General features: G+C 34.4%; 1 protein-coding gene across 1 annotated transcript; it reads left to right on the top strand.

Moving 5' to 3' along the window:
• Positions 1–4,115: 4,115 nt before the first annotated feature.
• D6PKL2 (D6 protein kinase like 2) lies at positions 4,116–8,992 on the top strand. Its single transcript, XM_059579887.2, has 3 exons — positions 4,116–4,460; positions 5,375–6,441; positions 7,558–8,992. The coding sequence occupies exons 2-3, from the start codon at positions 5,483–5,485 to the stop codon at positions 8,432–8,434; spliced, it is 1,836 nt and encodes a 611-aa protein (XP_059435870.2). The 5' UTR covers positions 4,116–4,460; positions 5,375–5,482; the 3' UTR covers positions 8,435–8,992.
• The last annotated feature ends 6,016 nt before the right edge of the window (positions 8,993–15,008 follow it).

The following is a 15,008-nucleotide window of genomic DNA, read 5'->3' as shown; positions in this document are numbered from 1 at the left end:
GAAAACGTTATAAAAGTAAAACCTCTCCGGAGCAGCTAAATCCAGTAAATCACTATCAAAAGATTATTCAGAGATTACAGATACTATGAACACTTACAACCCTTTGCAAGACCTTGGCTCTGTAAGATCGACAAGCCTCCAACTTGTCTTCTCGCTCATAATTTTCTTCAACGTGATTCTCTTTCATCGAACCTTTCTGATAGACTTCAATTAAGCATACAATCAAAACTAACAAAAATCCTCTATGAGGAATCAATTTGGCTCGCAACAAAATAATCACTCAAGCATAGCCTCACACGAATTCTAGGGTTCTAAAATTCGTGACTTTCTCTTCTATAATGATGTATATATATCAGTACATTAAACCCTAGACCTGAGCCTACTAAAAACATGTTTTTGGGCATAATAGGTACGGGGTGTTCGAACAGAGCCTTGTAGAGCAGAAATAGAGTTTCTGGAACTGCTGTCTGGACAGCGTCCAAACAGGGGGAGGGGCTGTCCGGACAAGGCCTGCAGAGGGTGAAAATCGCACTCTCGAAATTCCGTCGGTCCTTGATCAACAACTTCAATCGATCAGTGTTTGTGGTCCGATTGAGTTGAAACTTTGCAGGGACGTTCATGACACATAAATCTACATTATAAACGGTAGAGATTTGATTCTGAGCATTTTATATCAGTGTTTGAGCCCGTAAAACAGTAACCTCTGTATTTTGAAACCGAATTGAGCCAACAAAAATACTAATAAAATGTACGTTTATGATTTCTTTTAGGCAAATGAGTAATGCTATTTAATAAGTTGATATATTATAAAATTAATTAAGTTTACCTTTTTTATAAGCTTAAAAAATAGATAAATAATAATTTAACATAGTATCAATTCACCTCACATTTTAATTAAATATTATACATATATGACGTGACGGTGAAAATCAATCTTTTATATTTTTATTTTTTTTAACAAGTGCTAATTAAGAGAACTGAAGTAATCTAACCAGATCTGATCATATGCAGTCCAAGTGTCATGATCTTGTGTGTATGGCTTTTGTCAGTAAGAATAATTTATAATTATCGTAATAATTAATGCAGAAAACAATTAACTGAGGACCACTGCACGAAACTGCTACTTTAAACTTCTAAACAAATAGGATGCATGTGGTAACGTCAGAAGATTAAAATACTGCATTAGTATATGTATGCTATAACAAATTATTATGTATGTATATATATATATATATATATATATATATATATTACATTAATTGAAAAAACTTCACGAGAACATAATGCATGTGCTTATTCGAGCAAAGTACATACTCGATTAATAGTAATAATAAATCTGATTTGTGCTAATAATATCTTTGTTTGAATAGTAAATTTCTTTCTTTTTTCTTTATTTTTGTGGCTGCCTTTGTTAAAGTTTTATTTTATTTGAGCAAACAAGTTCGCCAATAAATGTCGGTGGAGGATAACTCCGATGCTTATAATTAAGTTAGTGAATGTTTGAGAAAGAAGAATAAAAAAAATACTCCAATTAGAGTTTTGAGCTAAAGGTCATAAGTCCCTTTTATCATCTTATCAAGCCTTACTTTCTATATTGGTTCTTATATATATATATATATATATATATATATATATATAACTATCTTCGTGCCCGGCCTGATTCATCGATCTTTCACTTGTGAATAGTAAAAATGAGCTAGTTCTGAGCCTTGAACACAATTTATAACATAATCAGGTTAATTAAAAACCCACTACAGCTGATTTAATTACCCCCTAATTTCAATAACATAACTCACAAGTCCCATGTGGGTGTGGGTGGACGACTTGGATTATGACCTAAACCCAAAAAAGTTGTCCACGACGAGAGAAAACGACCAAAACAATGGTAAATCAAAGTTGATTTGCTGTCGTTTTTATGTCACTTGATGACGAATTCGGCATTCAAGGCTCCTATCTACTTGTATATATACATACGGATGGATATACCAAACATAAAAGAAAAAACACAGGGAAAGAAAACTACAAAATAAAGTAGTTGAAGCACTCACGTCTAATGTTGAAGGAGACGTACTTGGACGTCTTTCGATTGATATTAATTAGAGAGAGATTTTTGTGGTCTCGATTACAACTTGGAAGGATTTTATAAATTCAATATGATATTTACTTGCTTTCCCAAGCAACCACAGTCCACACAAGTTTCATAAATATTTTCTTAATACTAAACTTAAAAAAATAAATAAATAAATACAATTATACTAATTTATAACATATGTCTTTAATTACGGCACCTAATTCTCGTAAGCTCAGATAATTTTATTATAAATATATGTAAAAATTAAATGCTCCAAAGACATATACGAGTTTAATAAGCTAGTACTAGCCGTTTTAGTTTCTTCTTATATCTTTTGTTTTATTTTTTTATTTAAAAAAAAATTTGTTATAAAAAACCTAAAACATTTAAAATTGTTTAATTTCTAAGATTTCCAATCATGGAATATTGACAATCTCCAACACCTCATTTATTTATGTTTATGCAGCACATAATTTCTCCCTCTCCTTCTCAATCACACACATGGGGTTTGAGTGATCCAAATGCAATGCCTTGTCCCATCATTTCCATGGGATTTTAGAGCTCGGGCCCTGCTTGGCTTGTGTTGCACCAACATATATATTTAATAATGAAAGCAATTTTCAGAGCTATAAGGTTATGATTGTTAATATGTGTTTTGAAGAGTATTTTTTACTTTTATTTTAAAAAATGTTTGATGCTATATACAGGTGAAAATTATTTTTATAATTTTAAAAATATTATATACTTAAAATTATTTTTTAATATTTTTGCTTCAAAAAAAAAAAAAACCAATAAAACTCTAGGAGTTTTGAAGCAAAAAATGGTCTTCATTGGCAACCTTAATCAATGTATTCCAAGCCAATCTATATTATCCAACATTCTCATCGACCATTGGTCCATTGCCTATGATTTGATCGGCTATAAGGGAAAGTAGGTCCCCGATTTAGGCAACCAACAACCCAATGTCGGCATAATAATGCACTTTGTATTCGTATCAGCAATGTACATCTCAACATAATTGTCTTTAAAGAATTGTGGAGTAAAAACAATAATGTAAATTATTATTTCTCATTAAATATATAGTAGTTTAAATAAATAAAAGTACAATTAATTAAGTTGTTCAAAAGTAAAATATTTTTTGAGTTTTCTCATCCCTAGCGGCCACGGTGCAACTTAGTTCAAGTATTTCATACTTGTATCTTAGATTTTATTATTTATTCACATGTTAGGAAATCAATGGGTTATATTAATCCTAAAAAATAATTCATTTTCCTAATTTATTTAGATGGGGTATTAATTTAGATGCACTTATGAGTGAAGACAATTGTTTTGAAATATAGAAATCATACGTGGCTATAAGACCTAATTAGAAAGAAAAAAAAAATGTAGAAATTCTAGTAGGAAGAGGCTAATAAAATGAAGAACATAAGACCTAATTATAAAGGAAAGTGCAAAAATTGAACAGATCAATTTTCAATAACAAAAATAAAATAAAAGGGAAAAATGCTAGAGACCCTCCGATTAACTCTTATCTCATATACTCCTTTACGTGGTAGTACGCCTTGGTGCTACCACATAGCAGCAAAAAAAAAAAAATTGTTGTATGAGTGGTCGACCATTCTAATGTGCAGTTTGGCGATGGCGACTAGAGGTAAAAATGTAGTTATAATTTGCAGTTATCGGTTAAAATTGTTAATCATAATTACTTAGGTAATTAGTAAAATTTATTAACTGTCTTCACTAACATTGAACATAAAAGAACAAGTGAAATAGGATATTTAAGAGATGAGTAAAGTTATTTTTCATATTTATTTATTATTTAATTCATGTTAACGGATGTCATGTCTTTTCATATAAATTACTTAAAACATGTGTTAATGAGCGTGAAAAATAACATTGGTCTTAAAATATTATTCAGAAAAAAATAATAATAATAAAAAGAATAATAATTGAAAGGGCATTTTCATCAATTGACCGAGGAAGAAGGATGCGGGGAAAGGCATGACAACCAGGTGCGAAACCGCAGAGAACTGTAGGTGAGTCTGACCCCTTTACTTCTCATTCGATAAACCAATTGAAAATCTTATGCAACGAGAAAAGAGAGCTTCGCTTTAACTTTGACCCATCTCTATCTTCCTCCCTCCCTCCCTCTCTCTCTCTCTCTCTCTCTCTTCGCCTAATATCCACCATAAGCGGAGGCCCAGTTCTCCTTTGTGATTTACACATCTCTCTCTCTCTCTCTCTAACTTCCTTCTCAAGCTTTTCTCTCTCTAAGCTCTACACAGGTCTTAAGCTCTCAGGAGAGCTGTCTTACCAAAGTGCTTTTCTTTTTTGGTTTTTCTTTCACTGCCAAAGCAAAGCGGCTCAAGTGTGTAATCCTTGATATCAGGTACTCTTTTGGGCCTTCTCCCTCTTACTCTATTAGCCTCTCTGGGTTTTTTTAATTGATGGGTTTGTGTAATTTTACCTGTGCTCTTGCTTTTTGCAACGGGGTCTTTTCCTGGTTGTGGATCTGTGTTGGGGTTCCGCGGATGGCCATGGTTTTTTTTTTCTAGGGAGATCTGGGTTTTGGTGTAATTGGCACCTGATCATGCTCGTGTAGTTGGTTACAGCAAATTTACATGTTTGAGATTGGTTAAAATCGGCTTAGAATTGCATTCTAATTGGAGTACTTGCTTGACTGATTCTTTGCTTTTTTGGTGGTTCTTGAATCTTTTGTATCTGTTTTGGATTTATTTGTCCTCCTTTAACTTGCTTGTTGCTTTTGGTATATTTATCTTTATTTTGGTGGAGGAAAGATTGCATATTTAGTTATTTAGCTACAAGTCTGAGACTGTCAATCTTCCGATGATATATCTTCAATATCGTTTGATCAAGGTCTGCTTAAAAAAACGTCTGCATGCAGCTTTGTAAATAATTTCATTATGGCAAAAAAATTAAATAATTTTCTGTTTGTGTGTTAGTTTTAATTGTCAGCTCAATAAAGTTTACATTTTGACTCATATATAGCTGAACGCCAACTTTTATCTATGAGTGCTCTCTGATCTAATTTTGTGATCTTTTCTGTTGTTTGGATCATGTGAAAACTGAAAAGGGAGCCAACATTTCTGCTTAAGTTTTCTGAACAGATTTATGCAGTCGTAGTTTATTATTAGTGGATTTCATGTTATACTTCCAACTATGTAGATCAGGTTGGGAAAACCGCTCAAACTAAATGCAATTTTTTTTTTCTTACTTTGCTGTGGAATGGGATTGCAATAATTTATTAGTCATCTTTAATTGATGAAAAGCTGGTTTTTACAGAGCTTGGAAGTATGCTGGCTGCTAATGTGAGATTTAGTCCGTTAATAACGGATGTTGAGCTATGAGTTTCTTCAGTCTGATATATTTTAAAGCTCTCTGTTACCTCTGATGGCCTCAAAAACTGGTGTGAGAGCTTCAACGAAGCAGCAACAAAAGACAGCTTGTGTTCAAACAGTGGAGGCAAATGATCTCAAGCCTTTACCTCTGCAGTTTGTGAAGGTAAGCAAACCTGTGTTGGTTGCACCTGAACAATTACCAAAATCTGTTCAAAAAAAGCAGGCTAAGGGTGAAGGTACTGAAGATAAAGAAGCACCAAATTCTACTCAAAAGGGGTTCTCTGATTCCTTGATTAATAAATTTGATTCAAATTTTTCCTCACTGGGTCTTGAGCAAGCATCAACAGAAGTAGATTCTTCTGTAAATGAGACAAGAGCCTCACTGGAAAGTTTTGTTGATCAAGAAAAGAAGACATCAGAGTATGGGAGTGTGAAAAACAGTTCAGTTTCTGCTAAAGTTAGTGATGGGACCAGTAGTCTTGCTAAGACCAGTGGAAGTGCCAAGATTAGTGATCGTGTTGATTTTGTTGAGAGTGGCAAGAGCAGTATGTGTAGAGGAAGCACAAGCAGCGATGTAAGCGATGAGAGTTCCTGTAGCAGCTTTAGTAGCAGTATCAGCAAGCCTCACAAAGCAAATGACTTGAGATGGGAGGCCATACAAGTAATTCGAGCAAGAGATGGGGTTTTGGGTTTGGGGCATTTTAGACTGCTGAAGAGGCTGGGTTGTGGGGATATTGGCAGTGTCTATCTGTCTGAGTTAGGTGGAACGAAATGTTATTTTGCAATGAAGGTTATGGACAAAGGGTCTCTAGCAAGTCGTAAGAAGCTGCTTCGTGCTCAGACAGAAAGAGAGATACTGCAATGTCTGGACCATCCCTTCCTTCCCACGTTGTACACCCACTTTGAGACAGATAAGTTCTCATGCTTGGTAATGGAGTTCTGTCCTGGAGGAGATTTGCACACTCTTAGGCAGAGGCAGCCAGGGAAGCATTTCCCTGAGCAGGCAGTCAAGTATGTTAAGCAAGCTTAACCATAATATTTAGTTCTCTTCATTTTAGTTGGCATGCATGTTCTGATTCACTTTCAGTTCATCTACTATAATCCGTTTACACCTTTAGCATTAGATGGTTAAACAAATATTCTATCCTTGAACGGAAAACTTGTTTATTACTTTCAGGAATTTGGTATCCATGTTACTCATATAAAGCCATTGTATTAAGTGTACCATGTATGTCGATTTATTCCTGTGCGAAGGCCTTTGCCTTCTGTCCTTTTCCCTAGAAGCTTTACTTCGGCATGTTGAGTTAGTTGTCTGTCCCCATTGTAGGACTATGTGGCAGAATAGTGCCCATCCATGTTGAATGGAGCCTGAAACCTGACTTATATAGGCAAGTTCTTAATATGTACCCACAAAGCTGCCCATGACTGATGAAACCTGGAATTCATGTGTATCAAGATGTTTTTGTAATGCTTCCGTGATGCCAAGTCACTACTTCTAGAGCCTTGAATGAAGTTCAGTTGCATGTCTTCAACAATTGTTCATATGTCAGATAATGCAGAAGATTAGTTAAAAGTTTTACCTAAACATCCTGGGCTTCAATTTCAAAGCTGTATTATTCCTCAACCACTGTAAAATGGAAAACTTTTTTTGGGAAAATGAAGGGATTCAGATGGTAAATGGTTGAATCATGAAAATCAAGGGTAATTATATGTCTTCTTATCCACCTACTAGGATATAATCATTTTGAAGGATTATGCAGCATTCAAAGAACTAATTTTCCAAGATCGGCCTTCATTTAGAGCCTGTTTAGGATTGTGTAATTTGTGTTAAAGAACTTCAAAAATAATTTTAGTATATAAAAAACTATGCAAAGCAAAACTGGTATGCTTGGTAAAAAAACTTAAAAAATAATTTTTTAACAATTTTGCTCTAAAAAATGTCAAAAACGCACTTAAATTAAGCTTTTTCTAAAAAGCTGTTTCTTGAGATAAACTCTCTATTTCCCAACACAATCTCAAATAGACTCTAATACTTTTACTAGCTCTTGAGGGCTAAAAAGTCTCCAAGACATCCATGTTTCCATATGATATTTTAGTGACAATTGTTGTCTTTCATTTAACTTGCAGATTTTATGTAGCAGAGGTCCTGTTAGCTCTGGAATATCTCCACATGCTTGGGATTGTCTACCGTGACCTTAAGCCGGAAAATATTCTCGTGAGGGAAGATGGACACATAATGCTCTCTGACTTTGATCTTTCACTCCGCTGTGCTGTTAGCCCAACTCTTGTCAAAACCTCATCTATGGAGTCTGAACCATTACGAAAAAACCCTGTGTATTGCGTGCAGCCAGCTTGCATTGAGCCTTCTTGTATCCAGCCGTCCTGTGTAGTACCTACAACATGCTTCTCACCGCGCTTCTTTTCAAGCAAGTCCAAGAAGGACCGGAAACCCAAAAATGAGGTAGGAAACCAAGTCAGCCCATTACCTGAGCTCATGGCAGAGCCAACTGACGCCCGGTCTATGTCATTTGTTGGGACACACGAGTACTTGGCACCTGAGATCATTAAGGGTGAAGGTCATGGAAGTGCTGTTGATTGGTGGACTTTTGGAATCTTTCTTTATGAGTTATTGTTTGGTAAAACTCCTTTTAAGGGATCAGGAAATCGGGCTACGTTATTCAATGTTGTGGGTCAGCCTCTTCGTTTTCCAGAATCCCCGGTTGTCAGTTTTGCAGCAAGGGATCTCATAAGGGGGTTGCTTGTAAAGGAGCCACAGCATAGATTGGCCTACAAACGAGGGGCAACTGAGATCAAGCAACACCCCTTCTTTGAAGGTGTGAATTGGGCACTGATACGCTGTGCTACTCCTCCTGAGATCCCGAAGCCTGTCGAGGTTGAGAGATTACCTGCACCAACAGCATCAACAAGTGAAAAGGCTGCTGCCACTACACCTGTTCCTAATCAGAAAGGTTCGGATAATTATCTTGAGTTTGATTTCTTTTAGTGATGGTATTGATTGCAAATGGTTTATATTGGAGGAGAACTGTTTTGAAGATTCCAGGGATTGATAGTGGTAATTATGAAGTTCTTTTATTAGGAGTTTATGAGGAATTGTATGATTGGTCTTGCCGTTGGCAGTTTTTAAAATTTATTTGCATATTTATTGCATAAATTCACCCCCTGTCATCAAAAGGCTTGAGAACAGTTCTCCCCTGGTTAACTTCTGCATGAAAAATAACAGCTAGCTTGCCTTTGAAGGTGCCACTTGTGCCAAATAATACTCGTAACTTGGTTCTGCCAGCCACCTTAGATAGGCATGTAGGATACACGAGTAATACTACACGTCATACCTATTTTATCACACCACTTCACACCGGTTGAAGTAACCTGAGCTGAATGGAGGTTGAAGTCCTCTGAGTGAGACGCACCGCACCTCTACTTGGATGCTCAACTTTTGTTCAATCTTTACTAGCAGAGGATGTCATGTAAACACTAGATTAAACTTGTCAATCCTTGGATTTCAGCTATAATTGATCATTGAATATAGAGCAGGCCTTGCTTATACACTTTTGTAATGTGATGTTCAATAACATTTAAGTTTTTGAACAAATGTTAGTAGATTGGTGAATTAGAAACTATGGTCTATATATGGTGGCTATTCTTAATTTGACCTAGAATCCAATGCAATTGCAATACAAATGGAAATTTTTGGATGCTTAGTCTTGAAGCTGGTACGTACCTTAACCTAAGTCAATTATTTGATGTATTAGATCAGCTAAAAAAGGGTTGCAATATACCTAAGAAAGGAGAAAAGCCAAACTGAATGAAAAATATTACTTGGCTTTTATTTTGGCTACCTTAATTAACAATAGATGTTTACAAACTTTTTTAGGGTATTGCCCACCCCTAATGAATGGTGCTCGTGGCCATCGTGTGGCTGCCGGATGGCTAAAGAATATTATCATAATTTTTTTTAGAGTCATAATACAAAGAGGAGTTGATCGTATATACCACTAATTTGTAATTTCATCGTATCTACGTTCATAGCATGCATCAGCCATACTGATACTGATACAAATCAACCCTTGTCAACAGGTTTCAAAACTAAAAGATGCCCCGAAGGTTAGCTCACCCACAAAATTAGGGGCGTAGGGTATTTGGAAAATGATATATATATATATATATATATATATATATATATATATAACTGCTTTGAAATTTTTTAAAATAACTGCTTTGAAATTTTTTAAAACAATTGAACCACCTAGATGGTATGTACGACTGTTAGATATTTGTACCGACATTTTTGTTATTTGTATGTTATGTGCATTCAAAGCATGCAAGGCACATGGGCTCTCTCCAACTTCCCTACTCTCATCCGTCCTTGCTTAATTAATAAAAACTCCATTCCTCCTTCCCTACTTTCTAATTTAATAAATTTGTAACAACTAAAATCTTTCAATTTGTCAATATGATTTCTGTATGAGAACCGAAAACATGAGCACACATATAAGAATATTATTAGAAATGTCAAAAAGAAGGCATCAACCTACTTTGGGCCTAGAAGAAAGGAGGTGTTGAAACTGAATTTAGAAATGTGAAAAAAAAAAAAATGATAATAATGACAAAAAATTTTAGTTCAAAAAAAATTCTGTTAATGCAATACCAACCATTGTAACTTTTTAGCATCTAATGTCAGTGCTACAAATGAATCAAAACATATCAAATAACAACTGATATAAAATAATTACCACTAAAGTAGTATAATTCCTCACAACAACAAAATTGTACCAAAATAGGAGAAGAAGACAACATGGTTACGACATAATATTACACAAACAAAAAATAAAATAAGTTTCCCTAGAAAATTATTGTTTCTTAAATGATACAGTCAAAACCCGACTCAATGGACAAGCTTAATTATTCCCTTTTCACCAACTGAGATGGAAATGGTCTAAGTAGTGAAGAAATTTGTGAGCCTAATTCATCTCATAAAACCGGTTCTATAAGAAAGGGTTGCCCATTATTTATAAACATGCCTAAGGTCTTGTCCACAGACAATGTGAAATTATTTCTCATCTTCGTATAAACTATTTTCCCCATTGTGTAAGTAATTAGATTGTCATAAATTGAAATCCTCAAGTTTGAACTAAAGACTTTAATATTTTTTTCTAAAAAAATGAAAGTAAATAAAAGACAATATTAATACATTGGAACTCAAACATTCCGATGAGGTGATCCCATAATGATGGCACTAAGTTACTAGTTAACTATAGTATATTTTGACCATGCATATATAGCCCATGTACTTTTATTTGAATTTGAAAACTCAAGAAGCCAATAAGAAGGAAGAACCAAACAAAATTATTCATGAAGGAAACAGGAGAAATATATATAGTGGCCGGGTGGGTCAATATTTTCAAAGAATGGCTCAATGTTGGAGATCAAAATTACAAGTCCTCTAAAATATAGAATAAAATTTAATTAATTATTAGATTATGTGAAGCTAATCTTTGTGACTATAAATATATATATTAGATCAGTTTTATGTTACGTACTCTAATGTTGTCATGTTACTGCTTTTTATTGATTTATATATGAATCACATTTAAAGTTGGCTATGAAAATTGCATCCTTCAGCTGCTATATAAAGATTAGGCCAACCCCTGATCTTTTTTACTGTTAAAAGCCATTTTCACTTCCATGATTGATGGATGGAGATGCTTTTTTTTTTTTTTTTTTTTTTTTTTTTCCGAATAAAACTTGCATGAAAGAGAATTAACATGACGTTTGCGATTGTTCAAATAATGTGAAAGCTAAGTGGCAAAATTTTCATTTACAACCAACTCTTCTTCACAAAATTTTATCTTTGTTGGTGCACAGTTTTCCTGCTGGTGATGTGGCACACCTGCTGAGTTTCCGAGTTAACACTTAAGAGCTTTGATTGCATAACATAGAAAAAAAAAAAAAAAAAAAAGGATCGAAGAGAACAGGGTAAGTCGGCGGGACACTCCGATGCCCAAGTCAGAGAGAGAGAGTCAGAATTTGAAAGAGAGTATAAGCAACAAGGGAAAGCTTAAGAGCTGAGTTTCTGCAGTGCAGTTGCTAATAAGGAATTCGAGTAGTTATCCTTACTGAGATCCCGAGATCTTAGGGGACTAAGATCATAGGATTTTGTGGTTATAGGTATTACTTGATTTGAATATTTGTATGCGATCATCAGATAACATATCTAGTATGTCTCAAGATATCCGAGTTATCCTGGCTACCGAGACCTGTGTGTCTAAGTTATTAGTCTCGGACTTAAAGGTCTCGGCTTCAAAGGTCTCGGATCTTATGGGTCTTAGATCTGTAAGTCTCAAATTTTGGGGATTCGGACCTGGTTACCCAAAACCTCACTGGGCTTGGATCTTTCCATGTTTAGACTGGGCCCAAGGTTTGCCAGGCATTTAATAGGTTAGTCTATGACCCAACAATCTTATCATGCTAATTGCACACATTCATCTCCCTTATATACAACCAACTCCTCCCTCACTCCTTATACAATCAAGGCCATGGCCCCTGCCGGCCTCTTAAGAAATCTACCACTAGCTGGACTCACTTAATCATAACTTTGACTAGTCTAACCGACACCATATCAATGAAAATCAAAGTAATTTACACTAATCAACATAAAAAACTTTATTAGGAAATTCGAACTCATGTCCTAATGTATATTTAACCGCTTTGAATTTTTTTTTTAATACAATCAAACCACCTACTCTAGATGGTACAACTGTTGGATATTTGTACCTACCATGTGCATCTGACATTTTTGTTATTTGTATCTGCGTACACAGCATGTAAGGCACACAGGCTTTCTCCTCCTTCCCTACTTTCATCTGGCCTTGCTTAGTTAATAAAAACTCCCTACCCCTCCCCTACTTCATAATTTAAAAAATTAAAGCATAATAGGTTAAAAAAACTTGACCTAACGACAACAATACAATGATCAAACGAAGAATTTGTAAACTTAATCTTTGTTGTTGGTTAGATAAATCTTACCTGACATTCTATCTTTTATAATATTTATTTAAACTGAAATTAAACATAAGCTTAATACAAATTCAAAGAATTATGCATTCTTTAAAAGATACTAATTAGAATCTTTTTATTTATTTTTTTAACGTTCTTGATCTCATCAAACTTTAGACAATGCGAATTCGTTTAAATAATGGAAACTCTCTAATATTTCCGCATTCTTCCAAAAATACTTCATTAAAATATCTTCTTCTATAGATCCTCTTAAAGTTTCAATCTTAATAGTCTTTAGGCAATGGCGCCAACAGAGAACTGGAATAAATTTACAACACAAATTGCGAGGTTGATCTCTTGTAGGGGCTGAACCACAGCAGATACAACAACACAAATTGTGAGAACAACTAAGAATTGTTTTGTGAAGGACTAAACTATATTATGTATATATATATATATAAGCAATCCTACTTTTTTTAACCCAATTCTGATCTTATTAGGAATTCCTGTCAAGGCTGGTGAAGGATTCCTAGATTGATGCGAAATTGGAGTCCTACTGTCCTAATGTCTTTAGTCTTTATACGAAACCGGATTATTATTTAAAAAATAAAAAATCATCCCTGATCTTGACACTTTCAACTAATTATGCACGCACGCATATTTGTATGCGATCATCGGATAACATATCTAGTATCTCTCAAGATATCCGAGTTATCCTGGCTACCGAGACCTGTGTGTCTAAGTTATTAGTCTCGGACTTAAAGGTCTCGGCTTCAAAGGTCTCGGATCTTATGGGTCTTAGATCTGTAAGTCTCAAAATTTGGGGATTCGGACCTGATTACCCAAAACCTCACTGGGCTTGTATCTTTCCATGTTTAGATTGGGCCCAAGGTTTGCCGGGCATTTAATAGGTTAGTCTATGACCCAACAATCTTATCATGCTAATTGCACACATTCATCTCCCTTATATACAACCAACTCCTCCCTCACTCCTTATACAATCAAGGTCATGGCCCTTGCCGGCCTCTTAAGAAATCTACCACTAGCTGGACTCATTTAATCATAACTTTGACCAGTCTAACCGACACCATATCAATGAAAATCAAAGTAATTTACACTAATCAACATAAAAAACTTTATTAGAAAATTCGAACTCATGTCCTAATGTATATTTAACCGCTTTGAATTTTTTTTAATACAATCAAACCACCTACTCTAGATGGTACAATTGTTGGATATTTGTACCTACCATGTGCATCTGACATTTTTGTTATTTGTATCTGCGTACACAGCATGTAAGGCACACAGGCTTTCTCCTCCTTCCCTACTTTCATCTGGCCTTCCTTAATTAATAAAAACTCCCTACCCCTCCCCTACTTCATAATTTAAAAAATTAAAGCATAATAGGTTAAAAAAACTTGACCTAACGACAACAATACAATGATCAAACGAAGAATTTGTACACTTAATCTTTGTTGTTGGTTAGATAAATCTTACCTGAAATTCTATCTTTTATAATATTTATTTAAACTGAAATTAAACATAAGCTTAATACAAATTCAAAGAATTATGCATTCTTTAAAAGATACTAATTAGAATCTTTTTATTTATTTTTTTAACGTTCTTGATCTCATCAAACTTTAGACAATGCGAATTCGTTTAAATAATGGAAACTCTCTAATATTTCCGCATTCTTCCAAAAATACTTCATTAAAATATCTTCTTCTATAGATCCTCTTAAAGTTTCAATCTTAATAGTCTTTAGGCAATGGCGCCAACAAAGAACTGGAATAAATTTACAACACAAATTGCAAGGTTGTTCTCTTGTAGGGGCTGAACCACATACAGCAACACAAATTGTGAGGTTAATTGTGAGAACAACTAAGAATTGTTTTGTGAAGGACTAAACTATATTATATATATATAAGCAATCCTACTTTTTTTAACCCAATTCTGATCTTATTAGGAATTCCTGTCAAGGCTGGTGAAGGATTCCTAGATTGATGCGAAATTGGAGTCCTACTGTCCTAATGTCTTTAGTCTTTATACGAAACCGGATTATTATTTAAAAAATAAAAAATCATCCCTGATCTTAACACTTTCAACTAATTATGCACGCACGCATATTTACAAGTTTGCCCTTCTATCTTTTGTCCTCTTTCTTTTTTTTCTTTTTTTTTTTTTTTTGAGAGAGAGAAAATGAAAATTACTACTATCCAGAAAGTCAGAAACAAAAACTAGTAACATTTTCTCTTTTATTTGGAGTAGTACACGTACCATTACCAAGATTACTATATATTGACCTCATCACGCAATGTCAGAGATTTGAAACCATAATGATTTGGGTAAATGAAAACAGCACGCGGCGTGCTGAAATTTTTTTTTTTTTTTTTTTTAAAAAAAAAATTTGCACAGGCACGCCGCGTGCTGCCAATCACTGCCCATAATTTTTTAAGAGGTCTTTCTAAACAATAATAATACTAAAATGAGGAATGCTACCATACTATACTATATTATTCCATGGTAATTTGTGTACAAAAATAAAAGTAATTGTAACTTTATTT

The sequence above is a fragment of the Corylus avellana genome, chromosome 1 (assembly GCF_965113065.1).
Source record: "Corylus avellana chromosome 1, dhCorAvel1.hap1.2, whole genome shotgun sequence".
NCBI classification, from domain to species: domain Eukaryota; kingdom Viridiplantae; phylum Streptophyta; class Magnoliopsida; order Fagales; family Betulaceae; genus Corylus; species Corylus avellana.
The sequence above is the reverse complement of the archived record's forward strand: the minus strand, read 5'-3'. Positions and strand labels throughout refer to the sequence as shown.